At 36.6% G+C, this 16,944-nt stretch overlaps 4 protein-coding genes across 6 annotated transcripts; 1 reads left to right on the forward strand and 3 right to left on the reverse strand.

Annotated features, from left to right (window-relative positions):
* Positions 1-225: 225 nt before the first annotated feature.
* LOC130743500 (transcription factor DUO1) lies at positions 226-2,225 on the reverse strand. The gene is made up of 4 exons (XM_057595752.1): positions 2,195-2,225; positions 1,847-2,081; positions 1,382-1,619; positions 226-735 (listed from the first exon to the last, which is right to left on the reverse strand). The coding sequence occupies exons 1-4, from the start codon at positions 2,223-2,225 to the stop codon at positions 226-228; spliced, it is 1,014 nt and encodes a 337-aa protein (XP_057451735.1).
* Positions 2,226-4,376: 2,151 nt separating this feature from the next.
* LOC130742524 (obtusifoliol 14-alpha demethylase) lies at positions 4,377-6,986 on the forward strand. The gene is made up of 2 exons (XM_057594621.1): positions 4,377-4,991; positions 5,791-6,986. Exons 1-2 carry the CDS (start codon positions 4,518-4,520, stop codon positions 6,790-6,792), a joined length of 1,476 nt encoding a protein of 491 aa, XP_057450604.1. The 5' UTR covers positions 4,377-4,517; the 3' UTR covers positions 6,793-6,986.
* A 268-nt stretch (positions 6,987-7,254) lies between these two features.
* LOC130742525 (UPF0481 protein At3g47200-like) lies at positions 7,255-9,670 on the reverse strand. The gene is made up of 2 exons (XM_057594622.1): positions 9,488-9,670; positions 7,255-8,622 (listed from the first exon to the last, which is right to left on the reverse strand). Exon 2 carries the CDS (start codon positions 8,607-8,609, stop codon positions 7,320-7,322), a length of 1,290 nt encoding a protein of 429 aa, XP_057450605.1. The 5' UTR covers positions 8,610-8,622; positions 9,488-9,670; the 3' UTR covers positions 7,255-7,319.
* Positions 9,671-12,407: 2,737 nt separating this feature from the next.
* Positions 12,408-16,825, reverse strand: LOC130748108 (UPF0481 protein At3g47200-like). Of its 3 annotated transcripts, XM_057601254.1 has the most exons (3): positions 16,699-16,792; positions 16,531-16,558; positions 12,408-14,202 (listed from the first exon to the last, which is right to left on the reverse strand). In XM_057601254.1, exon 3 carries the CDS (start codon positions 14,164-14,166, stop codon positions 12,646-12,648), a length of 1,521 nt encoding a protein of 506 aa, XP_057457237.1. In that variant the 5' UTR covers positions 14,167-14,202; positions 16,531-16,558; positions 16,699-16,792; the 3' UTR covers positions 12,408-12,645. The 3 variants fall into 3 exon arrangements, with proteins under 3 accessions (XP_057457237.1, XP_057457238.1, XP_057457236.1); XM_057601255.1 differs by lacking the exon at positions 16,531-16,558 and having other exon boundaries at positions 16,736-16,825; XM_057601253.1 differs by lacking the exon at positions 16,531-16,558 and having other exon boundaries at positions 16,699-16,819.
* Between the last annotated feature and the right edge of the window lie 119 nt (positions 16,826-16,944).

Consider the following 16,944-nt stretch of genomic DNA (forward strand, 5'->3'; position numbering starts at 1 on the left):
AAATAAAGTTCAAAATAAAAAGTATACGAAAATAACTCAAAAGCCACACTTTTACATGTCGATTTTTGGGTGTCCTGAATTGATCATAATTAGCATCAATAATGTCAAATTACAATTACAGGCAAATTTTCAAATTTTCATATAATTTTCAGCTTGCTATTCCAAGCATGTAACAAGCTACAAATACAAACAATAAAATAATAAAGATCACAATACTCAGAACTTTTATGGGCTTGCAGGTGCTTCCATGTGATCAAACATGTCTTCTGGGAAATCATCAAAGAAGCTACCACTGTTTTTGGAGTTATGATCAATTGTATCCCTTGTTGTCCCAATTCTGCAACTTCCTGATGGATCAAAGAAAGGGAACCCAATGGGGTGTTGAAGACCCAATCCAAATTCAGATGAGTCCAGAGTGCCAAACACATCACCAAAATTTGGCTCATCAATTCTGGTTAAGAGATCTTGGCTTCCCATTGAGAATGTGAGATCAGTTTGGAGTTCTGAAATTTGGGGGAAGGTGATTTGTTCAGTGCTTTTGTAACAACTCTCATCAAAAGGGGTGAACTCTTGCTTAACATGGCTTGTCTCAGAACTTAAAGGCTGATTGGACTTTAGAATAAGATCTGGTAGTGGAATCATTTTGATAACTTCAGAATTGTCAATGAAAGAAAATGAACATGACTGAGGCTTTGATGATGGTTCTCCCTCTGATGAAGAACTGAACTTAGGAGCCTATACATGTCAACAAAATAGTGTTATAGTCATGAAAAAACTGTGTAGTGAAATAAAAAACTCTGCACAAAGAACATTTTTATTCATTTTTCAAGTCATTTACAGTATTCTCTTAGCAAGGAACTTATGTGAATTTGTGGTTTCTGCAATGGTAGTGTGCATAGGGTAGCATTAAGAATTGACCACTATTTTCAACAAAACAAACAAGTTCTTGGAAGTAGTTTTTTTCTATCAAATTTTCAGCTATGTTTTGTTTATGAAATTTGTTTTGACTGAATCGTCAAAACTTGGTCCCTGAAAGATTTTGCTGAAGAAAGAAATACATTTGAAAGGAACCAACATTTGACATTTAACACATTCAGGTACTTTTATTTGTTTCTTCGAGAGACTAAACTGCAATAGGAAAATCTTTCAGGGCCAAGTTGACCATGCACTCTATGGCCTATATGCATTGTTAAATAGCATCTTACCATCTTGAGAAAAACAAAAAAAAAAAACTCAAACTTGAAACTGGTTGTAGTGTTTCAAATTTTCAATTCAGTTTAACTAGTTTATAAAGTTTGAAATTTTTGTATTCAAAACTGAATTCTGAAGACAGTAGAATGGGTGAGAAATGCACAGAAACAGAGGAACAGTTTCTATTTACCTCCAAATTTGGAACATGAAGCATGGTGGGAACTTTAGTTTTATTCTTCTGCGATTTGGAGGTTGTTGCTGATGTCTGCAGAAGCCTAGCCAACCTCTTTTGCCTACTGCTCCAGAAATTCTTCACATCATTGTCTGTTCTCCCTGGCAAATAGGACGCAATCTTAGCCCACTTGTTCCCAATTTGTGCCTGCAACTCTATCACCACCCTCTCTTCCTCAAGTGAAAACTTGCACCCACTTTCATCAACAAAAAAACAAAATATGAGATAAATAAAAAGACTCATCAAAACAATTTCATCTGATGTAAACACAAATATTCCGACACTAGAAACAAACATCAAGCAAAAGCAACACAGGGATTCAAATTGCAGTCCGTAACAGCAATTGCAGCCGCAACGTCAAGCAACTAGAGATCCATTGCCGTCTGTAACTGCAATTGTGACCGCAACGTAATGTTGACTTACTTCTTGAGGTTGGGTCGAAGCTTGTTGACCCAGCGAAGACGGCACGATTTGCCAGTTCTTTGAAGAAGGCCTTTGGATCGAATGGAGCTCCAATCTCTTGGACCATACCTCTTGACATGGTTGAGCAGCACTTCATCTTCTTCTGCTTTCCATGGCCCTTTCCTTATATGCTCTTGGTCTTTCTTCCCATGCATTTTTTCCACAGAAAGACCAACACGACAGAAAGTAAATTTAACTGTGATTTTTCTTGCTTCAAATGCTTCAGTTTATTGTTTTCTGTTTGTCCTTAAACCACTGCTTCTCGTACTATTCCATGTTCCCTTTGTTTGCGGTTATGGTGGTTATTGCCTTTTCCCACTAACACGCCCACGTTGTCCATCTTATATTAATAATAATTAATTAATTTATTATTATTATTATTATTATTAAGACTTTTTTTGAATGGATTAATAACACATTAGTCACAAAAAACCTTCACCGGTATGTCATTAAATAAAGTGAATTTTATATATTGTAATTTAAATTTTTTAAATTCATGTATTATTTATTACATGTGATAATTTTTTCTATTATATTATATTACATCGCATTTTATTTTTAAAATTGAATGTTTTAAATCAATTAATTATGAAGCAATTTTGGTGAATAGAATTCTATTCGGAACCATTATAATTATTGTGGAGGGTTTGCATGAATGTGGCTGAAATAGTTTTAAATGGAAGAAATGAAGCTTAGAGAAGGGAGAGTTATGTCCTCCTCTTCTCTCCCTCACCATCTTCGTGAAAAAAAATTGTGGCCTGAGCTCATCATTGTCTCTGTATCATCATTGTCATTGTGTATTTGCTAGGAAGAACACCATGTTCATGACAAAGGAGGAAGAAGAACAAGAAATACAAAGCCTATCTTATACCAGAAGTGCTGGGAAATAGTGTAAGGAGATAGAGTGTCAATAGTGCAAAAAGTCTTCACAACAGCATCGTTGGAGGAGAGTCTCAACCATACCTTCATCGTCCTAATCCCGAAAGTTAACGCACCCCAGTCTTTTGGCCAATTCAGACCCCTCCGCTTCTGTAATGTGGCATACAAGGTGAAAAAAAAGTAAGGGAGGAGAGGCCCTAAACTGATTATCGGGGAAACGAAGTAAGATATACTCCTACTATTCGGAGACTTATATACTGTCTTGCCTCCGACATTGTCCCACACAAAAAGAAAGCGCGCAGAGTCCCAACCAGACCTGTAGTGTAGGTCCGCTAACGTAAAGCGAGGAGTTGAGCCTGAACTTGCAAACCGAAGTCACTTTCGGAATCATACTTCCTACAACTAACACGTGTCCAGTCTAGGGGGAACGCGCAGCGTGTGGATCGAGTTAGGTTTTTCATTAAAGGAACCCCAAAAATCATAGGTTAACATGTAATCATGTTGTGTTTAACTAATAATGTAATTAGGCATTGTTTAGTGAAGTAGGAAGATTTAGTGGTGAATAGGAAGATAAGTATTTGGAGTTTGTTGCAGAAGAAAGTAAGTTAAGAATCTAATCTTTAGTTAAATAGTCAAAGTAAATTAGTTAAAGTGATAAATGGACTATCTATAATTATATTAATGTAATTAGAGGTTGGATAATGTATTTTAATGATAATCCAAATTACTTAAGTTAATAAACTAGAAAGGCTTTGGCTGTGAAATTGAAATACAAGTAAAGGTGAATTAATAAAGATAAACACTTAAGTCTTTTAAATAAGGAAAAATGAACTAAATAGGATCGGAAGAAGGAAGCTAAGCTAATGAATATGTTAGTAATTTGATATCTAATGACTAGAGATTTTGGACTAACTTTTTAGTTTTTTTTTTTCATATAGTTTGATTGATTAATTAAGGTATTTTTTTTTATCGTTTTAGGACACTTTATGTTTAGTTCATGCTTTTTATGTGTTTTTGTATAAAGTAATCATATCTCTTTCAGTTTTCAATTCCACAAAATAAAGAGAGAAATATTCTACATTTTTCTCACATCTTTCTCTTCTATTTCCATCATATAAAATAACCTACAAAATTTACTTTTTTTTCTCGCATCTTGTTCCCTACTCATCTTCTCTCTTTATCTACTAAACCAGACAAAGCATAAGGAGGTTGAATATTTTGTTCCTCTGCTATTCACTTTTTTTCTTGTATCAATACCTTATTTTCTAACTACAAGATGCGACATAGTGGTTAGCTCCCTTCATCTCTTAACTATGAGGTTGAAAGTTGAAATGCTCGCAATGGAATTAAAGCGCATATGGTAGCTAACCATTTACGCTTAGTGAGAGCACTCACGACAAGATGATTAGTCATTACTGACGACCCTAAATACCCTTACGGTGGATTCACCCATAAAAGATAACTTGTTTTCTGACTTTTACTGCTCAAAAGCAAAGGTAAATTTGAACAGTCAGTCCGTGAATAGATCTGTTTTCCAAGTTAATAACCCACAGTTTTAGTTGCAAAACCCTCTTTCAATCAACTAGCCCAGCTAAGCAAACCAAACCAAAATCCCAAATCCCAGCCTATAAATAACCATTGCACTAAGTATCACTACACACTAGCCACTAACTACAACTTAGATCTATCTGTGGCGGTGTTTCTCTAACACAATCATTCATTCATCGCAATTCCCGTCACCACCACCGTCACCATGGAAATCATTGATGGCGGCGGCAACAAGTTCCTCAACACCGTGCTCCTCCTCTTCGCCACCGTCGCCGTCGCCAAGCTCATCATCACCTTCATCATCCCCAAACCGAAGAAAAACCTCCCCCCAATTCTCGGCGGATTTCCCCTCATCGGCGGCCTCATCCGCTTCCTCAAAGGCCCGATCGTCATGCTCCGAGAAGAGTACCCGAAACTCGGCAGCGTCTTCACCGTCAAACTCTTCCACTGGAACGTCACGTTCTTGATTGGTCCTGAAGTCTCCGCGCACTTCTTCAAGGCGTCGGAATCTGATTTGAGTCAGCAGGAAGTGTATCAGTTCAATGTGCCTACGTTTGGACCTGGCGTGGTTTTCGATGTTGATTATTCTGTTAGGCAGGAGCAGTTTCGATTCTTCACGGAGGCTCTTAGGGTGAACAAGCTTAAGAGCTATGTTAATCAGATGGTTGCAGAAGCTGAGGTAAGTGAATTCATGGATCTAGTTGATTTGTGATTTTGGCAATGTTCTATTGGATTTTGGATTTGTGTGATTTGTGATGTTGGATTTGACCATCATAGATCTGTTCATATGCTTTGTTTGACTCTTTTATGATTCATACACTACATTTACATGATTGGGCATTCAATACTTTCATTGTATGATGTTACTGGAAACACTTGCTATGATCTGTGCACATTTCTGAGTCTAGTAAGCTTAATTGTGACTTTATGATGTTAATTGAAGGATTTCTCTAATGATGTTGAAGAATTTGCTTTTGGTTTTAATCATTGATATGAAATTTGAGATGATAGATTTTAATAATTTTGTAGTTTGTAATAATGAGTATGATGAGTGTACAGTTTCATTTAGTTTTCAATCAATGGGTATTGACTCCCAAACTTTTTCTGGATCCAAATTACTAATGTAATGGGTTGGATACACGGTGGAAAACCACAGGGAACCAGAATCACGGTGGACAGAAGTAACTTCCTTTAGCTTTTGTGGCTGTCTACCTAATTTTGGCTCCTCAGTGGTCTTTCACCGTGTATCCAAAATTTCCAAACATACATTATGTTTTATAATGCACCTCCCACTCATTCTATATTTTGATTAGCTGGAGAAGCTCTTCATTTCCAAGTGGACTTGACATGGTGAAATGGAACCAAATCTGGCACTTGATTGTTTCTTTTATGTTGATGTTGATTTTGATAATGGTTAAGCTACTCCGTTGTAATTTTATTTGTTTGTGTTGTTTCTTATCCATGCACCCAATTTGCAGGACTATTTCTCGAAGTGGGGATCAAGTGGTGAGGTTGATTTGAAGTATGAGCTTGAGCATCTTATCATCTTGACTGCGAGTAGATCTCTGTTGGGGCGAGAAGTTCGTGACAAGCTCTTTGATGATGTATCTGCATTGTTCCATGACCTTGACAATGGGATGCTTCCAATCAGTGTTCTCTTCCCATACCTGCCAATTCCGGCTCACAAGCGCCGTGACCAAGCACGCAAGAAGCTTTCTGAAATCTTTGAGAAGATCATAGTTTCTCGCAAAAGTGCCAACAAATCAGAGGATGACATGCTGCAGTGCTTCATTGACTCAAAATACAAAGATGGTCGCCCTACAACTGAAGGTGAAGTCACCGGGCTCCTCATCGCTGCTCTTTTTGCAGGACAACACACCAGTTCAATCACCTCCACTTGGACTGGAGCATATCTCATGTGTAACAACAAGTACCTTTCTGCTGTGGTAGAGGAGCAGAAGGTGTTGATGGAGAAGCACGGGGACAGAGTCGATCATGATGTTTTGGCTGAGATGGACGTCCTGTATCGGTGCATTAAAGAAGCCTTGAGACTCCACCCTCCATTGATCATGCTCCTGAGAAGCTCACATAGTGATTTCAGTGTCACAACAAGAGAGGGGAAAGAGTATGATATTCCCAAGGGTCATATAGTTGCCACATCCCCTGCTTTTGCAAACCGGCTACCTCACATTTTCAAGGACCCTGACACTTACGATCCTGATCGGTTCGCTGTGGGAAGGGAAGAAGACAAGGCGGCTGGCGCATTCTCATACATTTCCTTTGGAGGGGGCAGACATGGATGCCTTGGGGAGCCCTTTGCTTATCTGCAGATTAAAGCAATATGGACTCATTTGCTGAGGAATTTCGAACTGGAGTTGGTGTCTCCTTTCCCTGAGATTGATTGGAATGCCATGGTTGTGGGAGTGAAAGGAAAAGTCATGGTCCGGTATAAGCGAAGGGTGCTTTCCGCTAATCAATAGGACCAAATGTTTCAATGTTTGGCGTGGATTTCTTTTTTAAGCAGTTCTTGTGTTGTTAGTCTTTGCTGTTTCAACTTGAGTCCATGTTCGCTGTTAATTTGACCATGGATGTCTAGAATCTTGATCTTGACTCTCTTTTGTAATTGTGGCAAGTGATTTTTAATTCAGTTTTAGTGAATCTGATGTTAGTCTCATGCAAGTAGTTCCCCCAATCCAAGTGAATTGATTAGATTAAAAAGCTGCATTGGATATTTTGGGGCTGTATCCCCCTGAAACTGTTTTTGGTGTGATCATAACTTGCTGTAACCAAACTTCTTGGAAGTTCATTATTCATTACCATCTTTCCATCAGCATTTACTGATATGATCACTGATCACACAATGTACGTCTGTTATGAATTGCCTATGCACGAAAAGCATGCCAGTTCTAGTACAGTTAAATGAGAAATTACAGAGTCAGAACTTACACTCCAATCACTATAATGATGTAATCTAGAAAAGGTAGTTCAATATATAATTCTCAAGCAACTAAAGGAAATCACTGATAATACGACACAATGTGAAGATGATGAATATTAGGACCGCAATCCCCAACACAGTAGAACTGCTTCTCCAAGGGTCTTTGAAGTAAACCCACTTTAATGTACCCAGAGTCCTGTTCCAATCACTGTTATAGTGTTCATTGAGATCTTCCATAACCTTGCGGTAACATGTTGAATTTGTGACAACATTTTTGCAAAGACTGTTAACCAGAGTTGCCAGATCTTCATCACTTCTCAGTTCATGGACAATGGCTTCTTTCTCAACCAGCAGTTCTGCATCATCTTTGGTGCGAATAAGAGAGTTGATTACAGAAACATAATTGCAAATGTAAGGCTCCTCAGGATAGTGGCACTGCTCAAAGGCTATTAGGTTCCTAAGAACACATTCTGTTGTGTGGTCCACTTTTAGCTGGGGGATTTGAAGTGGAGCTCTGAAGATTTTCTTCTCAAACTTTATGTCAAGTAAGCATCTATTATGAACCTTCTCAAAGCTCACCCCAACCTTACTCAACTTTGTTGCAGTCCTCAGTAGCACACACTCTTTCTCAGAATTTTTGTGCTGAGTGCTCAGTTTCATGGGTAGATAGGTATATCTAACCAAATCAGTGAAATGTAGAGATTTCTCCCACTTCTTTTGCTCAAACTTTCTTTCTGAAGATAATTCCTGATAAGGGTAACAAGATGCTAAGTATTGGTGTGCAAGCGTCACAAATCGCGTATGCATTTTGACACTGTTTTGTGGCACAACTGTATCAAATAGTTTCTCCAACACATAAATTGGAAGCTGATTCTCAAGTAGCAACAAGTCACGCTGGATAGTTTTGCCAAGACATGGTTGAGTTACTACAGGATCATCTTTGTGGTCCCATTTTTTTGCTTCCCTCAGAAACAGCTCCATGATGAAAACAGCATCCAACATTATCATGTGCACAAATTGTTGCTTGCTGATATCAGGGAATTTCTTTTGGTAACAGTGTCGTATGTTTTGCTCTTCTTGTTCAAGGAAGGCTTTGTAACTTATTAAATCATGTTTCCTAAATAGGCGTTCCCAAAAGAAATGAAAGTATCTTTGTTTCTGCTCTTGCATTTCCTTCAGCTTTTTGTTGTTATGGTGGATAGGGCCAATTGAGATCACTAGAGGAGTATAAGCCTCCTCTTTCACCTTGAAAAGACTAGCAGGAACATTGTAGATGCAACACTGAGGCCAAAGTGCAGGGTCAACATTTTCTGTGATGTTAATTATTTGTTGGATATGATATTCATCAGCAGATTCCATGAGATCTCCTTTTCTGTAGCAGTTGAGTAAGCAGATCAAGAAATAAACAAAGAAATCACTTGAGATTGATACAAACAGTTATTTGCTTGTAGTAATTTCCTTTCTACTGTTTACTTTAAGAAGAAAATTGTTTTAAAATAGTTAAACTTGTGACTTCAATACCATGGCCAGCTCAATATATGTTTAGGATTATGACAAAACTTAGACATGCTATACATGCATATTTATCACATTATTAAAATAAGAAAATATTAAAAAAACTGGACGGGTGAGTTTTCCATCGGGCAACAACACAACTAGTATCGAACGGCTCAAATTTAAAGAAATTGATAACAAGTGTATAGTTGATCGTTTAAATCTAAATCATCCAATCTTAATTTAACGACTACTGAGCCATGACTGCAGCAACTTTAAGAAATTCAGAATACATAAAAAGTCGGATCCGGTGAATATAAGTTTCTTTTAAGTTAATATAACTATTGGAAGACTTGATAAAAAAAATAACAAATTAGAAGATAGTTCTTTTACAATAAAATACTTGCTAAGATACAAAGGATCCATCCATCTTCATGTGCAGACATAAAGTGCTGATACCACAAAGAATATGACTTTGCCGCTTTGGTTTAATGGTATTGTTGTTTTGCAAGATAAAATTAAATTGATAGATATCAATATATCATCTATACAAACAGAAGTAGGACACAACTCAGCAAGGGTGGAAAATATCACTTGTAAAGTAACCAATTGGCACCACACATTAACAAATGATACAAAACCAAAATTTAAGCCAGAAAAAGGTAGGAGCAAAGAGACAGAAGCCAGAGTGTACTTTTTTCTTGATATTGAAATAGAATTTGTTAGGGAAAAATGAAAAAAACCTGAAAGTCTGTTTCCTCCAACAAGTTCTTTGTTACAAGCTTCTGGATCTCCAGTTCTAAACTCTCCTCAATCTATCTGCTTGTACTGAAGCTTTTAGGAGTGTACAAGTTTTGTAGATTTATTAAGTGAAACATTGCAAAGTCCAAGGAACCGAAAAGTTAGATAGTACAGACTGTACAGTGCCAAAAGAAGAAATGCAACAGAACAGAGAAATTGATCATTAAAAGTTAGTGTTCTAATATAGTTAACATAATTAATGATAAAATAAATTCCTGAAAGAATTGAAATTAGTAGGAATTCTTGAAATACATACTACTATACTAGATATTATACCCGTGAACGCACAGGTTTATTTTAACATCATATAAAATTATTATAGTTTAAAAAATAAACTATGCTTTTGCTGATTACCTTACAAATCAGGGATTTGGACGATTGGATACTATATGGGTTCTTTGTGAGTCAATGTGATGGCCAATCAAGATGATGGATAGTTGTTTCAAGGCTGTGGAATTTTTTACTTATGTCATTTGGTTTGTCTTGTGAAGTTTGGCTCTGTGTAGTTGCTGGCATTTATTCTTGATGTTAAATTGAAGGGGCTGGATCAAGTTGCTTACTGTTACAGCATGGATAATATTATGCAGCTTTTTATCTCGTGGACTTTTGGCTTTGTGTAGTGTACTGGCATCTGTTATTGAGGCTAAAGGGGCAGGAATAACGTGCTTATTGGTGGTACAACATGACTAAGCATTATGCAGAATTTGATATGCAGATTGAGCTTTATTAGTACTTCACGGGTATATACAAAGTTGGGATGGTTTGCTGGAGTCATGGCAAGGCTTCCTTGTTCTGTTTACTGTAATAATTAAGTTTGAAATGTTGCTTTGGCTAGTACTTTTCGTCAATTTCATGTATGGTATATTTTTTCTGGTATAGCTTGTTGGAAGGTATTAATATGGTCATAATGAGGGTTATTATTTGGAAGTCCGGAGAATTTGTACTTTTTTTTTTCTTTACTATAGTTTTTCCTAGTAAGATTTTAATGAGGCACATTTTCTAGTCTTAGGTTTTTCAATTTCAAAAGGTGTTTGGCCTTGTGGTTGTCCCCATCATGAGAGGGTTGTTCTCATGATTTTATAGTTTCAATTAGGTTAATTTATTTGTCACCTTCTCAACACTTGATACTTTCTCAATTCTAACAATTCCGTATGACAAACTAGATGCTTATAAAAAAAATATGACAAACTAGACAATGAGTTCTGGGAAAAACTGTTAATTTCAGACAATTTTGAGTGAATTATTATTTTTATCTATCTCTTTTTTTTCCGAAAGTGAAATATATATAAAAGGATAAGTTGAGAAACATTCTCTCTCAATATGGGTACAGTAACCAAACGATAACAACAACCACAATTTCTAAATGTGATTGTCTAAAGAGAGGGTGATTTTGACAACCCCATATTTTTAATACAATTAAGACCTAAATGTTTATCTCCTTAGTCAAAAGTTGAAGTGATTTATGTGGCTCAGATGGTTTGTATAAGACGGATCACCAAATGGACGACATCTTTTCTAAAGCTAAAAAGTTGATATCAATATTTCTAAAGAAAGATAGAAAAGAAGAGAAATAAACCTCACATCATTTCTTTTCGGTTTTAACTTAAGTGAGTCATGACGTTTGCATGCTTGAAAGCAAACAACATATTGAACTGCTTTAGGATATTTTGAGGAACCGTTGTAGAAAAATAATAGCTCGGTCATTGGATTGAGGATTTGTAAATATAGTGAAAGTTAGTTGTTGCAGCCTATAATTACAATTACAAGTTAATTGAGTATTTGAGTTGATGTATTAGGCTGCGTCTAATACGTGTTAGTATACAGTGTGCCTCAATGTGGGGAAGTGATTGAATATTATGTTTAATAGAGAGACTTGTTTGTAATTTATGAAATGATGGGAAAAACTAAAAATGCCCCCAATTGTTTGGGGAATACTGTGCGTCACACTATCCACTTACCGATATTAGACATTACCTCATTATTAACTATAGCCTTCAAAAAAAATTATAGCGTTCAAGTCGGCTTCACAACCACCCGACCTGAGGATGACCCGGCCGATCCAAAGACTTGTATCAGACCATCCGCTACAAAATTGGGCAGAATAGTTCAGGAAGGGGCACCTCGCCCGACAGTGTCCGCTAGACTACAAGAGGACCGGGATCAACTAGTCAAGGCAAGGTAGACTAGAGCCACTTGTATGCTCGAACAGCCTGTTTAAGGGGCTTCCCCCACACTTGGAGAGACAAAGGACTCTAACTCATAAATACAGTTTCTATCGTTGATTACATAACACATGCTATTCATTCTAAGCATTTTTCACTTTCTATCTGAGTTTATGAAAACCTCTCTCGCTTAAACACCGACTTGGCGTCGAATATTCTATGTGCTTCCTCTGCTTTGATTCTTTTTGTTTTAAAGCAAGTTCTTGGATATCAGACTCGGGAAAAACATATCACATTTGCATATCTTTGAGTTGGTTTAATAATTATAAAAGGATAGATCCAATTTTTGAGATGTTGCCTAATGGGAATTCAGTGGCTGATGCTGATGGTATAACTGGTGTAGTTCATGTGACTGAATCTATAGTTTTGATGGATGTTCTTACATACCTCAATTTTCCTACAACTTAATTTCAATCCCAATGATAGCTCGTGATTTGAAATGTCAAATGGCGTTTAGTGATAACACATGCTTGATACATGATCTGAAATTAAAGATGATTACTTGGAGTAGCTTTCATCATGGACTTTATTACTTGGATATAAAGCCAATTGATATGAAGTTTTCTAAACAACATTTTGGTTCTCATGTAAATAACCAAGTTTGTTGTGCTTGTCACGGCCAGAATCTAAGCTGTAGTAATTAACAGAAAATCTCTTCAGCATCTTCATATCACAGATGATACTTTCAAGTTCAGTACTAAACTACTAGTAGCATCATTACAACTCATGATTCAATGCATTTTACAGATGAGATTACTACGTTCATTAACACACTATTCATTCATAATATAACTAAGACACACATATATAATATGATGAAGCATGTTCAAGTCTTGATGATAATCCCAATCCAAACTCTGAATTGCAGAATAAACTTGCTAGAACACAAAACGGACAACACGGAGGAAGTTGAACACAGTAAAAACCAGCACAGCAACCCCCACCAGAGTGGAGCTAGCTCTCCAGGGATCCCTGAAGTAAACTAACCACAATGCCGCAACGGTACGGTTCCAAATGTTCTGGTAATGCAGATTGAGCTCATTGATTATCTCAGAGTAACATGTCGTGTTCGCCACGACGTGTTTGCAAAGAGCATTAACTAGAGTGGCCACTTCCTTATCACTCCCTAATTCATGCACAATAACCTCCTTCTCAACCAGCAACTCCACATCAACCTGAGTGTGTATCAGAGAATCAACCAGAGAAACATAGTTACAAATATATGGCTGATCCGGATAATGACACTGCTCAAGAGCAATGAGGTTCCTGAAAACACATTCAGTTGTGTGATCAACCTTCAATTGAGGGATCACGAATCGCGCTTTGACATGGTTCATCAAGTTTGTGCAAGTGAAGCAACCCAAGCAGAGGAAAGAGCTCAGAAATCGCTTCTTCTCGAAGCTTATTTCGAGTAATCTTCTCTTCAAATCTTTCTCAAAGCTCACACCAGATTCCTGCAACTTTGTTGCAGTTTTTAGCACATTATGAGATCGACCACTTCTGCCTAAATCTGTGCTGGGAAGGTAAAAGTACCTTATCAAATCAGTGAAATTTTTGGGGCATTTAATCCTATCTTTACCATTCTTCATTGAATTGTCCGAATTCGGGTTTTTCTTCGAACTACCACCTCCAATTGAGCCACTGAAGTAATGTTTCTTGGACTTGTTCTTGTCCATAACCAGCTTTGTTTCATCAGAGGAAGATCTTTGAGTGTCATAAAATGCGAAATACTCAAGAGCAAGATCAACAAAGCAAGAGTGTTCTGTTTTTTTGCTGTCATCAGGGACAACAGAATCATATAGCTTCTTCAGAACAAAGAAAGGTAACTGATTTTCCAGCAAAATCAAATCCCTTGCAATGCTCTTGCTCAGCCATGTCTGTGTCAAGATGAAATCCTCGCTGTGCTTCGACCTAAAAGACTTTGTCTGCACGTAATCATGCTCGTGTTTTGACGAATCCGATAATTTCCATGAACTGTTCCTCAGCAAGAGCTCCATGATGAAAACAGAATCCAAAAGTATCATGTCCACAAACTTCTCCTTGTTGATGTCATGGAATTTCTCTGCATAACATTGCCTAATTTCTTGTTCTTTGCTTTCCAGGTAGAGCTTGTAGCTCTTCATCGCGTGCTCGTTCGATACGCGATCCCAGAAGAAGTGGAAGTACCTCTTTTTTTGCTCCTGCATTGGGATCAGTTGCAGGCTGTGAAGGTGAATGGGACCTATGGAGATCAATTGAGGAGTGTAGGCTTCCTCGTTCACCTTGCGAAGACTGTGAGGAACCTTGTAGATGCTACATGCGGAAAAACATAGGTCTTCTAGGACTTGAATGTTCACAATGTGTTTCACCATTTCAAATTCTGTTTTGGATAACTCAAATGGAGTGTCACCAGATGCCATTGTTAATGCTGCAACTCAGCTTCAACCTCCTTTTCCCTGCAGGTAGCAGTTGAGCAAACAGATATGAATTTGATAATGGTAGAACATAACATGAAACAGATCATGTATGCATGTTTTTCTATCAGTTTAAAGTCTTAGAATTGTTTATCATGATGTCAAATCCTCTATAAAGAAGTGTTGTGAAACTGGACATGTTAGAGATCGAATATAAAAGATATTCCTGGTCTCCGTTGGTGATATTTATCAACAGTTAAAAGTTCAATTATTGAACAGGTTATGGAAACACATTGCCCAAGGAGCAACAAAAACAACAACAAAAGCCTTGTGCCACTTAGTGACACACAGCTATATGGATCCCACTTGAGAGCTCCATCAAAAACTAGATTTCGAACAATAATATTTTCTCCTTTTTGATCTTTCTCAACCCCTTTTCATAGGACTAAAAACCATGTTATCAGCTCCAAGTGTCTTCTTTATATATGTTCATACCACCTTTACCTTTACCGATTTTATGTGATGCTTAATCCATATTAAAGATATCGGCTAGTTTTAAGTTGAATATCAAAGGCCTAGCACAAGCCTCCAACCCTTTACCGGACTTAGGTCAGGCTATGCAAGTATAGAAGGAATTATGCCCCATAAGGGGTTAATTGTTAGGCTTTTCAACCAATTGTTAGGCCAACTGTTAGCAGAAATACTAAACTTATATTTAAACATACACTTAGGCTTTTCAACCATAATAACTAGTTTCTTATGTTATAAAACATGTGAAGACAAAAAAATTAAATATGTTCCAAATTCCTAACATATAGGATCACATTCAAATAAGTCTCTAAATCTTTTTTTTCAAGAATTTTAGGGCCGGTTTGATCACTGTTTCCAAAACAGTTTTCAGTTTTTAAAAACTGAAAACTTGTTTGGTAAGAGCATCTCCAATGGTTGGAACCTATTTTGGGACTTAACTCAATTCTTGTGGGCCCAAATTGCCACATAGGATTTAAGACACTCATAAGGTCTTCATACACATTTCACTCTAGTGGTTGAGATCTTATTTTACTTTTGTCTGGACCCACAGTACTCAATATATTTATATTATTTATTTTCCTCCCTAATTTTCACTTTGATTATGGTATTGAAGGAGAGAGAAAAAAATATTATTTTATTTAAGATCTCACATTTGAGAGTACATGAGCTAAGACACGGATCTTAGCTTTTGCTAAGATCTCATGCCATGTAGGATAGCTCCAATGGTGAGATCTAATAAGATCCGGATCTTATTTTAAGGTCCCAAAATAAGGACTCCATTGGAGATGCTCTAAGACTTATTTTCAAAAACAGTTTTTGAAAACAGTTCTCATCTTCAGTTTTTAAAACTAAAAAACCAAAACAAGTAAAAGATGTTTTCAGTTTGAGTTTTATTTTTCAGATATCAGTTTTCTAAATGTTCGAAAACATGTCATTCAAACTGTTTTCTTCTTCTGAAAAACTGTTTTTAAGAATTGTTTCTGAAAACTGTTTTAAAAACTGAAAACTAAAACTGCTATCAACCAGGCCTTTAGTCTTTTGACAAATCTTTTTAATTCAAATGAGGACAAACAATATCATGATGCTTACTTGGTTAATTCACATGGACTTTTTACACTACTTTTGATCATTCTCCACCCATTTTTCCTTCACCCTCCTCCCACCCAACCTCCACAACAACCATTTTTGGTTCAGTGGGAGCTGGGTGGTGGCTGAGTAGTGATTATGGAGATTGTGTGAGAGGAGGAGGAAGAAGACAAAAGGAGGATAATGACCGAAAGTGATTAAAAAACTTTTAGAATGGCCAAAGTGATGTGAAAAAGACTCATGTAAGCGCCATCACATCATTTTTCCTCATTTAAATTTAAAAAATATATATTAATGACCAAAAGTTGTAATTCTTTTTTCCTAAAACACTATTTAAATTTGATTATGTATTTTAGGAACATTTAACCGAAAAAGAAATACCGATCTATAGAAATGTTTTACCAAGGAAAGATACAGATCAGTTTAATAATTTTATAGAACTGTAAGAGTATGTTTGGAAAAGTTGATCGGTTTCCATGTTGAGATAAGTGATTATTTTATTCACTAGAGTCTTCTTTCCTCCGTAACTTTTACACCTTTTGATTCCTTCCCTCTACCTCTCTTATTATCTCTTGCTTTTAATTATGTGTGTTTCTCTAAACAGTTGATCATATGAGAAAAAGAAATCACTTGATCACTAGACCATTCTGTAAAAACATTACCAGTTTCCCCAAAGGCAGACAAAGATCACTTTCATTTCTAGAACTTAATAAGAAAAAAAATATAAAGAAAAAAGTAAGGCATTGCACAAACCTTCAACCCCAATAGATGCCCAAACAAACTAAGCACCAGTAGACAAGTGAATGAGCATGTCCAACAAGTAGCTAATCAATCATATTTCTCATAGAAGCTTGTAAACACATAGTGAATATACAATGATTTACCAAAGAACAAGATGAAAGTTGAAAAATATTCAAATACCTGTGTTTCACTGGAAAAATCAGAGTGTTAGGTTTACCTTCAATAGGTGCCACCAAACCCTGTGTCCTTGCTTGGTCTGTTGTGTATGTGTGTGCTTTTAAGAGTGAATACTAATGAAGACTCCATCCACTTTAATAAATTATGAGACCGCTGCTTTTGTTTGATAGCTAAATGATGTTGACAACTCATCTATGAGCAGTAATAGTGAAAAGAGAGGTAGAAAATGATATAAAGCAGAAAGAAAAA

This window comes from Lotus japonicus, chromosome 3 (assembly GCF_012489685.1).
Source record: "Lotus japonicus ecotype B-129 chromosome 3, LjGifu_v1.2".
Taxonomy (NCBI): Eukaryota; Viridiplantae; Streptophyta; class Magnoliopsida; order Fabales; family Fabaceae; genus Lotus; species Lotus japonicus.

Coding starts and splice junctions, on each gene's coding strand:
- LOC130742525 (XM_057594622.1), bottom strand. CDS start 8,609: ATGGAATCTGCTGATGAATATCATATCCAACAAATAATTAACATCACA.
- LOC130748108 (XM_057601255.1), bottom strand. CDS start 14,166: ATGGCATCTGGTGACACTCCATTTGAGTTATCCAAAACAGAATTTGAA.
- LOC130742524 (XM_057594621.1), top strand. CDS start 4,518: ATGGAAATCATTGATGGCGGCGGCAACAAGTTCCTCAACACCGTGCTC. Junction 4,992..5,790: donor AGATGGTTGCAGAAGCTGAG/GTAAGTGAATTC, acceptor CCCAATTTGCAG/GACTATTTCTCGAAGTGGGG.
- LOC130743500 (XM_057595752.1), bottom strand. CDS start 2,225: ATGGACAACGTGGGCGTGTTAGTGGGAAAAG. Junction 2,082..2,194: donor GGGCGTGTTAGTGGGAAAAG/GCAATAACCACC, acceptor GAAAAATCACAG/TTAAATTTACTTTCTGTCGT. Junction 1,620..1,846: donor CTTCGACCCAACCTCAAGAA/GTAAGTCAACAT, acceptor TGTTGATGAAAG/TGGGTGCAAGTTTTCACTTG.